The 16774-nt window shown below is 62.6% G+C and overlaps 2 protein-coding genes across 2 annotated transcripts in view; both read left to right on the top strand.

Moving 5' to 3' along the window:
• Positions 1-281: 281 nt before the first annotated feature.
• On the top strand, positions 282-776 carry LOC135893258 (transmembrane protein 229B-like). Its single transcript, XM_065421059.1, has one exon. The coding sequence runs from the start codon at positions 282-284 to the stop codon at positions 774-776; it is 495 nt and encodes a 164-aa protein (XP_065277131.1).
• A 1044-nt stretch (positions 777-1820) lies between these two features.
• Positions 1821-16774, top strand: part of LOC135893293 (uncharacterized) — a 29239-nt gene continuing 14285 nt past the window's right edge. The window contains exon 1 of the mRNA XM_065421091.1: positions 1821-2389. Within this exon, the coding sequence (XP_065277163.1) occupies positions 1821-2389 (569 nt within the window). The remainder of the gene's footprint in view (positions 2390-16774) is intronic.

Genomic DNA, 16774 nt, shown 5'->3' with positions numbered 1-16774 from the left:
GCTAGGGATAGAACCCAGGAGTCCTGGCTCTCAAGCCCTCTGCTCTAACCATTAGGCCCCTCTCCCTTCTCAGAGTTGGGAATGGAACCCAGGAGTCCTGAACGCCCCCAGCCCCCGCTCTAACTCCTAGCTCCCACTCACTGTCTCTGGAGCACTCCAGCTCTGTGTAGGTTCCTAGGATCCGAGCCCCTCCAGCCCATACGTCCCTCCATTGCCTTTCCCAGCGGTGCCACCCCACTAATGCGCCTCCCCCATATGCCACTGCCCACAGATCCTGCGCCATGGGTGGCCGGGCCGAGCCCCTGAGCCCCCTGACCCGCTGGTACATCTACGCCATCCATGGCTACTTCTGCGAGGTGATGTTCACAGCCACCTGGGCCTTCGTGGCCGAGCGGGACTGGAAGTTCCAGGGCGTCACCAGCGTCTGGGCCCTGTTCATCTACGGCACGTCCAGCCTGGTGCTGGAGCGGATGTACCTGCTGCTGCGGGGCCACTGCCCCCTGCTGAGCCGCTGCCTGTGTTACACCCTCTGGATCTACCTGTGGGAGTTCGCCACCGGCTACCTCCTGCGCCGGTTCGACGCCTGCCCCTGGGACTACAGCCACTTCCGCTACCACTTCATGGGGCTGGTGACGCTGGAGTACGCCCTCTTCTGGTTCCTGGGCTCCCTGGTGCTGGAGAAGCTGATCATCGGGAACACCCTGCGGCTGCGGCTGGAGGGGCCCAGCCCCGCGGCCCCCCCTGCCGGCCGCTTCGCACCCCGCAAGGATGCCTGAGCACGGCGCGGGCTGGGCCGCCCGCCCCTCTCCGGACTGTCCTGCTGCAGCTCCCGGAGCTGCCGGACGCAGTTTAGGAAGGCAGCAAACTGGTCCCGGGTATCAAAAGGGATGGAGCAACCTTGGGGCTGCTCTGAATGGCTCTCTGCCCCCTATGGGCCCTGGGGGGCAGAGAATAGCCACAGCGCAGTGAGCTCCAGCCACGCCCCCCATCAGCCCCATACATGGCGGAGGACTGTGCTCCACACCAGGTGGGAAGACCCTCTTTAGGGGGTGGAAATCTCAGGGGGGAGGCTCTGTTCCCCCCAGGGCTGCATAAAGGACTCTTGGACTAATTAATCTTTGCCACCCCCTCTCTCGGGAGGGGGAGGAAACTGCTCTTCTCAGGTGTCGCTGCTAGGGTGACCAGATGTCCCGATTTTATATGGACAGTCCCGATTTTTGGGTCTTTTTCTTATACAGGCTCCTATTACACCCCCCCACCCCCATCCTGATTTTTCACACTTGCTCTCTGGTCACCCTAGTCGCTGCTGGCAGCTGGGGTCCCCTTTTGCTGCTAGTGGTTTCTCATGATCATGGCTCTGTGGGGCCAAAGCTACTTCCCAAAGCAGGGATCGGCCGCGGTGCTATTCGCTCAGGTGCTGGGGACACAGCCTGTCATTAAAAAGTTCTTTTGTTTCTCTATTATTGCCGAGTGACCGATCAGTAATTAACGCGCTTCCTCAATCTTCTTCTGACCCTGGCCCCACCCTGAAAACCAATTCCTCCATGCGCCCCCCCACCCACACACACACACCCCAGCAGCAGGCCCCGGGGCAGAGCGCACAGACGGGTAAGGAGCTCCCAAACAGGATCTGCAGCAGATTGACAGGGTAAACAGGCGGTGGTAGTCCCACCCACCCAGTCACGGGAGGAATTTGTGGCTGGGAAGAACTGGGTGGATAAGAGAGACAAATGACCCCCTTTGAAGGCAGCCCAAGTTGGCAGGGAGGTGGGAAGCCAGCTAAGGGGAGCAGGGATGGGCCCTGATCGGTTAGTTGCGTTATGGTGGCAGCTGGGGGCCCTGACGGAGAAGGGCACTCCATTGTGCCAGGTGCTGCCCGGACCCCGGCCGAGATCGGGGCCCCGTCGCGCCCGGCGCTGCCCGGACACACAGCGACCGAGATCGGGGCCCCATCGCGCCCGGCGCTGCCCGGACACACAGCGACCGAGATCGGGGCCCCAGCGCTTCCTGGACACACAGCGACCGAGATTGGGGCCCCGTCGCGCTGGGCGCTGCCCGGACACACAGCGACCGAGATTGGAGCCCACGTCGCGCCGGGCGCTGCCCGGACACACAGCAACCGAGATCGGGGCCCCATCATGCTCGGCGCTGCCCAGACACACAGCGACCGAGATTGGGGCCCCGTCGCGCTGGGCGCTGCCCGGACACACAGCGACCGAGATCGGGGCCCACGTCGCGCCGGGCGCTGCCCGGACACACAGCAACCGAGATCGGGGCCCCATCATGCTCGGCGCTGCCCAGACACACAGCGACCGAGATCAGAGCCCTGTCGCGCCGGGCGCTGCCCAGACCCTGACCAAGTTCAGGGCCCCCCAGTGTGCCAGGTGTGGTACAGAGCGAGAGACAGTGCCATCCCCAAAGTGCTTCCAGATTCAAGAGACCAAGGCAGGGGTCCCATCCCCACAGCCCCTACTGGAGGAACCACGGCACAGAGAGATGCAAAGGTCACACAGGGAGACTGCAGCAGACCAGGGAATAAAAACCTCGGCTCCTGAGACCCTGCCAGTGCTTTACAGAGAGAGAAGGCCGCCCTGCCTCGGGTTAGGTCAAGGCTGGGACAGCTCGTGATCTGAGCCCCGATGACCCAGAGCTTTTGGGAGAGGGGTGAGGCTGGTTCTGGTAACCGCCCTTTTGCAATCCCCCAACCTACATGGAATTTGTCCGGGTGTTTGCAGTGAACCAAGCCATGCCCACCGTGCAGGGCGCAGCCCATCGGGGCGGCAGATGGCGTGAGGGCGGGCACACCTTCGACCCAGCCGAGCCCGGAAGGCATTGGGCAATAAGAGGATTTTGTCCTGAGTTGGACCTGCACAGCTCAAGCAAGGTATGGCAGGAATGAGCCCCCTCCAAGCCGCTGTCACAGCTGGGGAAACTGAGGCACGGAGCCCATGTGTGATTTGTGTAGGCCGCCTACCCTGCCTCTTCCACCATCGCTACCCTCAGCCCCTTTGCCTGTACGGATGCAGCTGCTGAAGCCAGGGGATGGGACACCGGGCTCGATGGGCCCGTTGGGCTACTGCGGAGCAGGGGGGACGGGACACCGGGCTCGATGGGCCCGTTGGGCTGACGCGGAGCAGGGGGGACGGGACACCGGGCTCGATGGGCCCGTTGGGCTGCCGCGGAGCAGGGGGGACGGGACACCGGGCTCGATGGGCCCGTTGGGCTGCCGCGGAGCAGGGGGGACGGGACACCGGGCTCGATGGGCCCGTTGGGCTGCCGCGGAGCAGGGGGGACGGGACACTGGGCTCGATGGGCCCATTGGTCTGATCCTCCTACTCCAATCCTACGTCCAGGAGCGGGGAGCAGGTTTTTGGAGCATTTTTCATGCCTGCCTGGGGCTCCCAGGTGCTGCCATAATACACCTAATAAACATGAACTGTTCTTTCCTCTTTCACCCAATGATTATGTTTCATAATTTGTTTATCTGATGAGGCGACCTGGCAGTTCAGCTGGGAAAAACAGGATGCGACAGCTTACAGGTGTCCGTGCCTGTACCCAGCCCTGGTATCAGCGTGAGTCACAGTGTACGTCCCTTTAATGATACTTTGTCCTTTCCGCGAGCCCGTCCCCTGAAGATCCCAAAGCCCTTTATGCCCATCCATTAATTTAATCCCGACAGCTCGTCCTGGGACGTTAGGTCAGAATTATTGACCCCATCTTACAGGTGGGGAAACTGAGGCATGGGGAGGGTCAGACCGTTGCGGAGCCAGGAATGGAACCCAGGAGTCCTGATTTCCCATTCCCCTGCTGTCACCAGCTGAGCTTGTCCATGAAAGCTCCCCCCCGAGCTGTGTGGAGAACAGGGCTCTCCACCACGCCCCGCTCCATAGACCCGATCTCACTCCGCACCCCATTCAGAGACAGGGCAGCTCACCCCCTCCACAGTGCAAAGTGGTGTCTCCAGATCTGGCCCGTGGCCTCTCCGCTGAGACAGGACGGGGCTCCCCAAAGACAGGTGCAAACACGCCTTTGCAGCGAGCTGGCGCACACGACCTGGCTTCGCAGGGACCGAAACGGCGGCCCTGGCGTAAGGGAAGCGACCCGCTTTTAGGGCACAGGGGGCTCCCGCTCCGGTAGAGCCAGATAATGACTGAAGCCCAGCAACCGGGTGTGGAGCTAAATGCATGAGTGGCGCGGCCTACTGGGTGAAGCGGTAGCCGGGGTTCTAGTCCCAGTTTGCTCAGGCAAGGCCCCGTGCCTCAGTTTCCCCATCTGTAAAACAGGATTAATGACACTCCTCTGCAGAGGGCTTTGAGATCTAGCAGCAATAAAAGCTAGGGAGGATTAGTATTATCAGCAGGGAGGGTAAGCTGCGATGGGGACAGCACCATGCTCTGTCAGAGGCGGGCAGGCGTGCGTGCGTGGGAATCATCGCATTTAAGACAAGAAGGGACCAATCGGCCTCCTTTATAGCGCGAGGCCTCTCGGTTCCCCCCACTTTCCCCTGTCAGGGGCCCAATAGCTGGGGTTTGACTCAAGCATCTCTTCCAGAAACGCGTCCAGAATTGATTTGCCTCTCTGATTGCGTGTGTTTTTCTGTGTGTGTCTCTCTCTGTGTCATGTTTGTGGTTGTGTGTGCATCTTTGTGAGTGTCTCTCTCTGTGTCCTTGTGTTTGTGGTTGTGTGTGCGTCTTTGTGTGTGTCTGTGTGTGTGTGTCCTTGTGTTTGTGGTTGTGTGTGCGTCTTTGTGTGTGTCTCTCTCTGTGAGTCCTTGTGTTTGTGGTTGTGTGTGCGTCTTTGTGTGTGTCTCTCTCTCTGAGTCCTTGTGTTTGTGGTTGTGTAATCATTTTTGTGTGTCTCTCTCTCTGTGAGTCCTTGTGTTTGTGGCTGTGTGTGCATCTTTGTGTGTGTGCGTGTGTGTGTCCTTGTATTTGTGGTTGTGTGTGCATCTTTGTCTGTGTGTGTCTCTCTCTGAGTCCTTGTGTTTGTGGTTGTGTATGCATTTTTGTGTGTCTCTCTGTGAGTCCTTGTGTTTGTGGTTGTGTGTGTGTCTCTCTGGGAGTCCTTGTGTTTGTGGTTTTGGATGCGTCTTTGTGTGTGTGCGTGTGTGTGTCCTTGTATTTGTGGTTGTGTGTGCGTCTTTGTGTGTGTGCATGTGTGTGTGTCCTTGTGTTTGTGGTTTTGGGTGTGTCTTTGTGTGTGTATCTCTCGGTGTGTCCTTGTGTTTGTGTTGTGTATGCGTCTGTGTGAGTGTCTCTCTCTCTTTGTGTCCTTGTGTTTGTGTATCTGTTTAGCTGGGTGTATGTGTCTGGTTTTGTGTGAGTCTCTCTTTCTTTGTGCCCTTGTGCCCTTGTGTTTCTGTTTGCATGGGTCTGTTTAGCTGGGTGTATGTGTGTGTGGTTTTGTGTCACTCTCGTTGTGCCCTTGTGTGTGTGTCTGTTGAGCTGGAAGTGTGTGTGGCTTTGTGGCAGTGTCTCTGTGTGGGTGTGGATCTGGTTATGTGTCGATCTGGGTGGATGCAGGGCTTTGTGTGAGTCTCTCTTTGGGTGTCTTGCTGCGTGTACCTCTGGGGCTCTCTGCATCTTGTACCTTCCTTGTGGCCGGAGCAGACGTTTGCCCAGTTGCCCAGACCCCCAGCTCCCTAACAGCCCAAGTGTCTCCATATCGCACGCTGCTTTCCAGCCTGGCAACATCAGGGATAGACCCCAACCCCCCCTGCTCCCAACGCCCCCTCAGCAACTGGCGACTCGCCCAGCAGCTGCTGGCAGGGTAGGGGCCTGTGACCCACAGACAACAGTCCCAATTCCATCCAGCAGAGGGCAGCAGCGAACCAATTAGCAATACGCTGTAGCCGGTTCTGCAGAATGTTTTTATCATACAGACGCCAGCTAATAGGGTGACCAGATGTCCTGATTTTATAGGGACAGTCCTGATTTTTGGGTCTTTTTCTTATATAGTCTCCTATTACCCCCCACCCCCGTCCCGATTTTTCACACTTGCTGTCTGGTCACTCTAGTTGAGACATTAGGGGGCGGTCGGACCAGCCAGCCCACCCGTTCCTGCCTCTGGGGGATCCGTTCCCCAGCGACGGGCTCAGAAATCTCATGAGCCAGAACTTTTCCCTCTGCCTGCTTGGGGCTAAGATTCGGCCGAGACGGGCCACTGTCTCCCCTTAGCTAAACCGGACGACTGCGCCAACCAGATCCCCAGCCGGCGTAAACTGGCCTCGCTCCATTCGGGTGTCAGAGGGGCCAGATCCCCGGCTGGTGTAAAATGGCCTCGCTCCTTTGGAGTCAATGGGCCAGATCCCCGGCTGGATAAATCAAAGTTGCTCCATTTAACTTAGTATTATTTCTTAGGTGTATTACAGTAGGACCTAGAAGCCGCAGCTGAAATCCAGGTCCCATTGTGCTGGGGGTGGGGATGCACAGCCACAGAGCGAGAGGCCGTCTCTGCCCCCGGAGAGCTTCCAGTCGAAATGGGGGGGAGGGGAAACTGAGGCACCGAGCGGCGACGCGACTTGTCACCCAGCAGTCCAGTGGAAAAGCTGGGAAGAGTCCCTAGGTCTGAGGAGTCCCAGCTCAGAGCCCCTCGCCCGCACGTCAGCGGAGCAGCGTCAGTCTACACCAGCTGAGGATCCGGCCCCCACGTGTTTTGCTGCGGTCCTGGCGCTCTGGGGTGGAGGGGGGGAAACGGAGGGAGAATGTGGCTCAGGCCAGACCCCCAATAGCAGCCCATTGATCAGCAACATGCTGCACGGGGGGCGGGGAACTGGTGTCTTCCCCACCTGCAGCCCCTCTCCCGGGAAGCCGGATCCTCGGGGCTCAGAGCAGTAGCTGCCCCCAGAAGGGCTCCCGGTCTTTGTTGCTGTTTCGGCTGCTTAGCAAGACCCCGTCCCCTCAGCCCTTTTGTAAAGCCCAAATCCACCCCCCCTTTAAAATCCCGGCCTCCTCCGCCTTCGAAATAAAACCCAGAGAGTGGGAAACTTTCCCTTCAAAGGCACTTTCCGCCACATTAGCTGGGAAGAAGCCTGCGGCTGCAGGGGACGCTGCTTTATCCAGAAAGAGGTTGGCGGGCCTGGATTTTAGGGGGATGGGGGGGACATTCATAGCCACAAACATCCTCTCCCACTGTTCTAAGGGTTCCCCCTTCCCCCTGTGCTTTATATGTAAATCTTTACTCCTGGGGGAGAGATTCTCCCCCTGCTGCTTTTCTCCATCTCTTTAAGAGGGGGCCTGAAGTGGAAAGGAAAAAAAAAATCCCTATTTGTAATAGGAAATTCACGTCTGCTGGCCTGAGTGGTGGGACAGTGATGCTAGAGATAGAAGTGGTTTTGTAATTATAACTACAGCCCCGGACCAAGATCAGGGCCCCCCTTGTGTCAGGCACTGCACAGGATGGATCAAAATCAGGGCCCCCGTTGTGCAGACCCTAACTGAGATCAGGGTCCCCATTATGCCCAGGCGCTGCAGAGACCCCGACTGAGATCAGGGTCCCATTGTGCCGGGCGCTGCACAGACACATACTGAGAGACAGCCACTCCTTGAAGTCTACTTAGGCACTGAAAGGGGAAACCGAGGCACAAAGAGGGGAAGTGACTCGCCCAAGGTCACATAGCAGGTGGGGTAGTAGAGCTAGGAATAGAACCCAGGAGTCCTGGGGGCCCCTAGTGCCCCCCTGCTCTAACCACTAGACCCCACTTCCCTCCCAGAGCTAGGAATAGAGTCCTGACTCCCAGCCTTGTAAAGCTCTCATGCCCATCTTCAGCTCTTCTAGCCGTGTGTGAATTTCGCCTTCCCCTGGATTGTCAACTTCAAGGTGATGGGGGACTGGGCAGGGGCGGGCGAGTGGGTCCCTGCTCCAAGCCGGGCTGGGAGAGTTCCCCCGTTCCCACACCGGAGCATTGCTGTCAAGAAGGGAGCGTGTGCATTCGGCCCTCAAATGCGTGTCCTTTGCCATGTGTATTTCGGTATTTCAGGCGTGCGGTGTACTGGACACATGTGACCCCTCGCAGCGCTGCTCTGGACAAAGGGAAGGAATTCTTCCCATTGTTCAGATGGGGGAAATGAGTCATCACCAATCACACAGCGTCAGAACGGGAAACAGAACCCAGGAGTCCGGGCTGTCGGTTTCCTTCTCTAACTCAGCCTCACGTGAGCCAAGAGAACCCAGGCACCCTGACTCACTGCGCTGACCACTAACCCACACTCTCTTCTTTCACATTGAACCCAGGAGTCCTGATTCCCAGCCCTCCCCCTCTAACCACTGGACACCACTCCCCTCCCAGAGCTGGGGAGAGAACTCAGCAGTCCTGGCTCCCAGCCCCCCTGCTCTAACCACTAGACCCCACTCCCCTCCCAGAGATGGGGAGAGAACCCAGGAGTCCTGGCTCCCAGCCCCCCTGCTCTAACCACTAGATCCCACTCCCCTCCCAGAGCCGGGGATAGAACCCAGGAGTCCTGACGCCCAACCCCCTCCCCGCCATGGGATGCAGTTCTAAAGTAACCCTGGTTTGGGGTGGGGGGGCTGAGGGAATAATTGTAACCAAAGCCAGATGCAGCCAGTGGGGGGGGGGGGCTACAGGGGCAATCCCCCACTGAGGCTGTTTACTGGCCCTGCAGCCGGAGGAGGGACACTCCTGCTGCTTGCCAGCGGAGGGCGCCGCTGCCGTATTTTAGCAGTGAGTGATGGCGCCCAGGGGTTAGCCCCCAGGCTTCAGCTCACGTCAGGTGGCGAATGCAACATGTGCTCTCCAGGCCTCATCCGAGCCCAGGTCTGCACGGCTGGGGGTGCTGGGCTCGGCTTCGGTTTTGGTCTGGGCGGCTCTCTGCAATGGGCCGGCGAGGTGAACGGCGCCAGGAGAACAGCATGGGGCTGCTGTGGTGGCCAGGATGGGCAGCGGCGAGAGAACCCAGGAGTCCTGACTCCCAGCCCGCCCTGCTCTAACGCCCAGATGTCTCTCCCCTTCCAGAGCCCAGGGCAGACCGTCTGGATTTGGAGGGAGCAGGCAGATCAGAGCCCCAGGGGACAGGCATGGCATATGTATTGTGGTAACAGCGCGTGAGTCCAGCAGGGGGGCAGCGCGTGAGTCCACCCCCCCCCACACACACACACACCCATCCCTACGCCGGCCCTCCAGCAGGGGTGGACAGAGACAGAAAGTCTCCGGGAGGACACCCCCCCACACGCCCCCACATCCCCACCCCCAGGTCACAATTCCTCCAGCAGGGCCAGCCACACACACAGGTACACACACGACAGGCCTCCAGTGGGGGCAGCTCTGCATGGGGGTAACTTGACTGTAGATAACTGGAGCTAACTGCAGTGACTTGGGGGGTCTGATCTGGAAACTAGCCCCCCACTCTCCCCCGCCACAAGTCACTAGTGCAACGTGGCTTGCCCCAGGGCCAAAAGAACCCCACGGGGGTTTGCTCCTCCGTTGCCTGCCCCCGAAGTCGTTCACACCAGTGCAAAGTTCTCATTCATCCCGCGTTGCGCCGGGCATGAACGACCCAGCCAGGCGGCTAATAAGTGCCAGGGTTAGACAAGCCCTGAGATTATCGCAGGGTGCTGGACAGACAAGGGTGGGAGGGTCCCCCTCTGCACCCATCCATCCTGCGGGCTATTGTATCGTTCCCATGTGCACCAAAGGCATTTCCCCAGCCAAGCAGACAAACTGGGCGGCCTCCCCTTTGAGCCCCGGACAGAAATCTCATCTCCAGGCCCCTCCCCGCCTCCTTCCACGCGGGCATCTGAGTCTGTCTTCTGCCGCTTTGGCTTTATTCGCTCCCCCCGCTGGTCCCTGGAGCCTCGCCCAGGAACAGAGGAGTTGGGGGCACGCCCGCCTGGCAACGCCCAAGCAGGGACGGTCAGAACACTTCCGTCCACTGTTTTCCCGGGGCGTCATTTCAGAAACATTCAGGGGGAGGGAAATCGGGGGAGGGGGCAAAGTCGTGTCAGGATCTAAAACATGGTATGTGATTATTGTATGACACCTGTCTGGGGGGGGGGGGGGCGGCGAAGGGGAGGCATGATGGGGCCTATGGAGCTATGAAAAGTCTGGAAGGGGAAACCAAGATTGGATGTTGGGGGGCAACTGCCCCCCCCCCTAGTCCGGTAGCATCTGATGCTCCGGCAGTTTTCCGTTAATTTTTGGGAGGCAAAGGTGTCTCAATGTCAATGGCATTTGGGGGGTTTTGGAGCGGGGAGGGGGAACGGTTCAAACCCGTTTTGTAAATGGCCAGACCTCCCACTTGGATTTTCTTTTCTTATTGAAATTTGAAATGGTTTCGATTGGCTGGAACCAAACCCAGCCGGCGCTTACCTCTGTGTGTGTGTGTGTGTGTGTGTATGTTTCAGCAGGAGATCAGCCGTGTGTGTGTGTGTTTCAGCAGGAGATCAGTTGTGTGTCTGTGTATTCCAGCAGCAGATCAGCCGTGTGTGTGTGTGTGTGTGTGTGTGTATGTTTCAGCAGGAGATCAGTTGTGTGTGTGTGTATTCCAGCAGCAAATCAGCCGTGTGTGTGTGTGTATGTTTCAGTTGTGTGTGTGTGTGTGTGTATTCCAGCAGCAGATCAGCTCTCTGTGTGTGTGTGTGTGTGTGTGTGTGTGACTCAGGTGACGGTTGAGCCGTAAGGAGGCTAAAACCTTTGTCACGATGATGATGAAGAAACTTCGCATCCTACCCCAAAATTTTTTGGCCTTTTGTCCCAATTTGAGATGAATCCCCACTACCCTCTCGAATTTTTTGCAGGACGGACAAATCCGCTGTCCGGTCAGTTCTCCAGCTAGGGCGAGAGGCAGGGTGTGGGGCCGCCAATGGCTGTCCTGCCAGTCATGGCCCATCCCGTTCACTGGTTGGGCGTTTCCTCCTGCGGGAATGTGTCCCATCCCCCGCCGTGCCGCGTGGGGCTTCTGTCGCCCTCTAGTGGCGGGTGGTAGATGAGCCTGCTCGGGCCCTGGCTAACACAGCTGGGTCGTCTAGCGCCGGCTGCAGAGGGTAAGAATCCAGAGGTCCGGGGTGTTACAGGTGCATTACAGGGCACGGGACCCCTTGGCTAGTCTGACCTGTAGTCAGTGCCGGCTCCATTGACTCGATGTGATGCTAGGGGGCGCTGGGCTGAAGGAGAGCAGGGTGGGGGCTCAATAGGGGGTGCTGTGTCCTGGCAGTCCGTGCCGGCCCCAGTGCGGCACTAGGGGACGCTGTGCTGTGGGGGATGGCTGGTTCAGTAGAGGGCGCTGTGTCCTGGCAGTCCGTGCTGGCCCCAGTGCGGCACTAGGGGGCACTGTGCTGTGGGGGATGGCTGGTTCAGTAGGGGGCGCTCTGCCCTGGCAGTCTGTGCCGGCCCCAGTGCGGCACTAGGGGGCGCTGTGCTGTGGGGGATGGCTGGTTCAGTAGGGGGCGCTCTGCCCTGGCAGTCCGTGCCGGCCCCAGTGCAGCACTAGGGGGCGCTGTGCTGTGGGGGATGGTTGGTTCAGTAGGGGGCGCTCTGCCCTGGCAGTCTGTGCCGGCCCCAGTGCAGCACTAGGGGGCGCTGTGCTGTGGGGGATGGTTGGTTCAGTAGGGGGCGCTGTGCCCTGGCAGTCTGTGCCGGCCCCAGTGCGGCACTAGGGGGCGCTGTGCTGCGGGGGATGGCTGGTTCAGTAGGGGGCGCTCTGCCCTGGCAGTCTGTGCCGGCCCCAGTGCGGCACTAGGGGGCGCTGTGCTGTGGGGGATGGCTGGTTCAGTAGGGGGCGCTCTGCCCTGGCAGTCCGTGCCGGCCCCAGTGCGGCACTAGGGGGCGCTGTGCTGTGGGGGATGGCTGGTTCAGTAGGGGGCGCTCTGCCCTGGCAGTCCGTGCCGGCCCCAGTGCGGCACTAGGGGGCGCTGTGCTGTGGGGGATGGCTGGTTCAGTAGGGGGCGCTCTGCCCTGGCAGTCCGTGCCGGCCCCAATGTGGCACTAGGCGGCGCTGTGCTGTGGGGGATGGTTGGTTCAGTAGGGGGCGCTGTGCCCTGGCAGTCTGTGCCGGCCCCAGTGCGGCACTAGGGGGCGCTGTGCTGCGGGGGATGGCTGGTTCAGTAGGGGGCGCTCTGCCCTGGCAGTCTGTGCCGGCCCCAGTGCGGCACTAGGGGGCGCTGTGCTGCGGGGGATGGCTGGTTCAGTAGGGGGCGCTCTGCCCTGGCAGTCCGTGCTGGCCCCAGTGCAGCACTAGGGGGCGCTGTACTGTGGGGGATGGCTGGTTCAGTAGGGGGCGCTCTGCCCTGGCAGTCTGTGCCGGCCCCAGTGCAGCACTAGGGGGCGCTGTGCTGCAGGGGATGGTTGGTTCAGTAGGGGGCGCTCTGCCCTGGCAGTCCGTGCTGGCCCCAGTGCGGCACTAGGGGGCGCTGTGCTGTGGGGGATGGTTGGTTCAGTAGGGGACTCTGTACCCTGGCAGTCTGTGCCGGCCCCAGTGCAGCACTAGGGGGTGCTGTGCTGTGGGGGATGGCTGGTTCAGTAGGGGGCGCTCTGCCCTGGCAGTCCGTGCTGGCCCCAGTGCGGCACTAGGGGGCGCTGTGCTGTGGGGGATGGCTGGTTCAGTAGGGGGCGCTCTGCCCTGGCAGTCCGTGCCGGCCCCAGTGCAGCACTAGGGGGCGCTGTGCTGTGGGGGATGGTTGGTTCAGTAGGGGGCGCTCTGCCCTGGCAGTCTGTGCCGGCCCCAGTGCAGCACTAGGGGGCGCTGTGCTGTGGGGGATGGTTGGTTCAGTAGGGGGCGCTGTGCCCTGGCAGTCTGTGCCGGCCCCAGTGCGGCACTAGGGGGCGCTGTGCTGCGGGGGATGGCTGGTTCAGTAGGGGGCGCTCTGCCCTGGCAGTCTGTGCCGGCCCCAGTGCGGCACTAGGGGGCGCTGTGCTGTGGGGGATGGCTGGTTCAGTAGGGGGCGCTCTGCCCTGGCAGTCCGTGCCGGCCCCAGTGCGGCACTAGGGGGCGCTGTGCTGTGGGGGATGGCTGGTTCAGTAGGGGGCGCTCTGCCCTGGCAGTCCGTGCCGGCCCCAGTGCGGCACTAGGGGGCGCTGTGCTGTGGGGGATGGCTGGTTCAGTAGGGGGCGCTCTGCCCTGGCAGTCCGTGCCGGCCCCAATGTGGCACTAGGCGGCGCTGTGCTGTGGGGGATGGTTGGTTCAGTAGGGGGCGCTGTGCCCTGGCAGTCTGTGCCGGCCCCAGTGCGGCACTAGGGGGCGCTGTGCTGCGGGGGATGGCTGGTTCAGTAGGGGGCGCTCTGCCCTGGCAGTCTGTGCCGGCCCCAGTGCGGCACTAGGGGGCGCTGTGCTGCGGGGGATGGCTGGTTCAGTAGGGGGCGCTCTGCCCTGGCAGTCCGTGCTGGCCCCAGTGCAGCACTAGGGGGCGCTGTACTGTGGGGGATGGCTGGTTCAGTAGGGGGCGCTCTGCCCTGGCAGTCTGTGCCGGCCCCAGTGCAGCACTAGGGGGCGCTGTGCTGCAGGGGATGGTTGGTTCAGTAGGGGGCGCTCTGCCCTGGCAGTCCGTGCTGGCCCCAGTGCGGCACTAGGGGGCGCTGTGCTGTGGGGGATGGTTGGTTCAGTAGGGGACTCTGTACCCTGGCAGTCTGTGCCGGCCCCAGTGCAGCACTAGGGGGTGCTGTGCTGTGGGGGATGGCTGGTTCAGTAGGGGGCGCTCTGCCCTGGCAGTCCGTGCTGGCCCCAGTGCGGCACTAGGGGGCGCTGTGCTGTGGGGGATGGCTGGTTCAGTAGGGGGCGCTCTGCCCTGGCAGTCTGTGCCGGCCCCAGTGCGGCACTAGGGGGCGCTGTGCTGCAGCGGATGGTTGGTTCAGTAGGGGGCGCTCTGCCCTGGCAGTCTGTGCCGGCCCCAGTGCGGCACTAGGGGGCGCTGTGCTGCAGGGGATGGCTGGTTCAGTAGGGGGCGCTCTGCCCTGGCAGTCCGTGCTGGCCCCAGTGCGGCACTAGGGGGCGCTGTGCTGCAGGGGATGGTTGGTTCAGTAGGGGGCGCTCTGCCCTGGCAGTCCGTGCTGGCCCCAGTGCGGCACTAGGGGGCGCTGTGCTGCAGGGGATGGCTGGTTCAGTAGGGGGCGCTCTGCCCTGACAGTCCGTGCTGGCCCCAGTGCGGCACTAGGGGGCGCTGTGCTGTGGGGGATGGCTGGTTCAGTAGGGGGCGCTCTGCCCTGGCAGTCTGTGCCGGCCCCAGTGCGGCACTAGGGGGCGCTGTGCTGCAGGGGATGGCTGGTTCAGTAGGGGGCGCTCTGCCCTGGCAGTCTGTGCCGGCCCCAGTTCGGCACTAGGGGGCGCTGTGCTGCAGGGGATGGCTGGTTCAGTAGGGGGCGCTCTGCCCTGGCAGTCTGTGCCGGCCCCAGTGCGGCACTAGGGGGCGCTGTGCTGCAGCGGATGGTTGGTTCAGTAGGGGGCGCTCTGCCCTGGCAGTCTGTGCCGGCCCCAGTGCGGCACTAGGGGGCGCTGTGCTGCAGGGGATGGCTGGTTCAGTAGGGGGCGCTCTGCCCTGGCAGTCTGTGCCGGCCCCAGTGCGGCACTAGGGGGCGCTGTGCTGCAGGGGATGGCTGGTTCAGTAGGGGGCGCTCTGCCCTGGCAGTCCGTGCTGGCCCCAGTGCGGCACTAGGGGGCGCTGTGCTGCAGGGGATGGTTGGTTCAGTAGGGGGCGCTCTGCCCTGGCAGTCCGTGCTGGCCCCAGTGCGGCACTAGGGGGCGCTGTGCTGCAGGGGATGGCTGGTTCAGTAGGGGGCGCTCTGCCCTGACAGTCCGTGCTGGCCCCAGTGCGGCACTAGGGGGCGCTGTGCTGTGGGGGATGGCTGGTTCAGTAGGGGGCGCTCTGCCCTGGCAGTCTGTGCCGGCCCCAGTGCGGCACTAGGGGGCGCTGTGCTGCAGGGGATGGCTGGTTCAGTAGGGGGCGCTCTGCCCTGGCAGTCTGTGCCGGCCCCAGTGCGGCACTAGGGGGCGCTGTGCTGCAGGGGATGGCTGGTTCAGTAGGGGGCGCTCTGCCCTGGCAGTCTGTGCCGGCCCCAGTGCGGCACTAGGGGGCGCTGTGCTGCGGGGGATGGCTGGTTCAGTAGGGGGCGCTCTGCCCTGACAGTCCGTGCTGGCCCCAGTGCGGCACTAGGGGGCGCTGTGCTGTGGGGGATGGCTGGTTCAGTAGGGGGCGCTCTGCCCTGGCAGTCTGTGCCGGCCCCAGTGCGGCACTAGGGGGCGCTGTGCTGCGGGGGATGGCTGGTTCAGTAGGGGGCGCTCTGCCCTGGCAGTCTGTGCCGGCCCCAGTGCGGCACTAGGGGGCGCTGTGCTGCGGGGGATGGCTGGTTCAGTAGGGGGCGCTCTGCCCTGGCAGTCCGTGCTGGCCCCAGTGCGGCACTAGGGGGCGCTGTGCTGCAGGGGATGGCTGGTTCAGTAGGGGGCGCTCTGCCCTGGCAGTCCGTGCTGGCCCCAGTGCGGCACTAGGGGGCGCTGTGCTGCAGGGGATGGCTGGTTCAGTAGGGGGCGCTCTGCCCTGGCAGTCCGTGCCGGCCCCAGTGCGGCACTAGGGGGCGCTGTGCTGCGGGGGATGGCTGGTTCAGTAGGGGGCGCTCTGCCCTGGCAGTCCGTGCTGGCCCCAGTGCGGCACTAGGGGGCGCTGTGCTGTGGGGATGGCTGGTTCAGTAGGGGGCGCTCTGCCCTGGCAGTCTGTGCCGGCCCCAGTGCGGCACTAGGGGGCGCTGTGCTGCAGGGAATGGCTGGTTCAGTAGGGGGCGCTCTGCCCTGGCAGTCTGTGCCGGCCCCAGTGCGGCACTAGGGGGCGCTGTGCTGCAGGGGATGGCTGGTTCAGTAGGGGGCGCTCTGCCCTGGCAGTCTGTGCCGGCCCCAGTGCGGCACTAGGGGGCGCTGTGCTGCAGGGGATGGCTGGTTCAGTAGGGGGCGCTCTGCCCTGGCAGTCTGTGCCGGCCCCAGTGCAGCACTAGGGAGCGCTGTGCTGTGGGGGATGGCTGGTTCAGTAGAGGGCGCTCTGCCCTGGCAGTCTGTGCCGGCCCCAGTGCGGCACTAGGGGGCGCTGTGCTGCAGGGGATGGCTGGTTCAGTAGGGGGCGCTCTGCCCTGACAGTCCGTGCTGGCCCCAGTGCGGCACTAGGGGGCGCTGTGCTGTGGGGGATGGCTGGTTCAGTAGGGGGCGCTCTGCCCTGGCAGTCTGTGCCGGCCCCAGTGCGGCACTAGGGGGCGCTGTGCTGCAGGGGATGGCTGGTTCAGTAGGGGGCGCTCTGCCCTGGCAGTCTGTGCCGGCCCCAGTTCGGCACTAGGGGGCGCTGTGCTGCAGGGGATGGCTGGTTCAGTAGGGGGCGCTCTGCCCTGGCAGTCTGTGCCGGCCCCAGTGCGGCACTAGGGGGCGCTGTGCTGCAGCGGATGGTTGGTTCAGTAGGGGGCGCTCTGCCCTGGCAGTCTGTGCCGGCCCCAGTGCGGCACTAGGGGGCGCTGTGCTGCAGGGGATGGCTGGTTCAGTAGGGGGCGCTCTGCCCTGGCAGTCTGTGCCGGCCCCAGTGCGGCACTAGGGGGCGCTGTGCTGCAGGGGATGGCTGGTTCAGTAGGGGGCGCTCTGCCCTGGCAGTCCGTGCTGGCCCCAGTGCGGCACTAGGGGGCGCTGTGCTGCAGGGGATGGTTGGTTCAGTAGGGGGCGCTCTGCCCTGGCAGTCCGTGCTGGCCCCAGTGCGGCACTAGGGGGCGCTGTGCTGCAGGGGATGGCTGGTTCAGTAGGGGGCGCTCTGCCCTGACAGTCCGTGCTGGCCCCAGTGCGGCACTAGGGGGCGCTGTGCTGTGGGG

Source organism: Emys orbicularis, chromosome 21, assembly GCF_028017835.1.
Source record: "Emys orbicularis isolate rEmyOrb1 chromosome 21, rEmyOrb1.hap1, whole genome shotgun sequence".
Taxonomy (NCBI): Eukaryota; Metazoa; Chordata; order Testudines; family Emydidae; genus Emys; species Emys orbicularis.
Note: the sequence above shows the minus strand (reverse complement) of the source record. Positions and strands in the feature narration are given on the sequence as shown.

Bases quoted from the DNA above. Each gene is read 5' to 3' on its own strand.
- LOC135893258 (XM_065421059.1), top strand. From the start codon at position 282: ATGGGTGGCCGGGCCGAGCCCCTGAGCCCCCTGACCCGCTGGTACATC.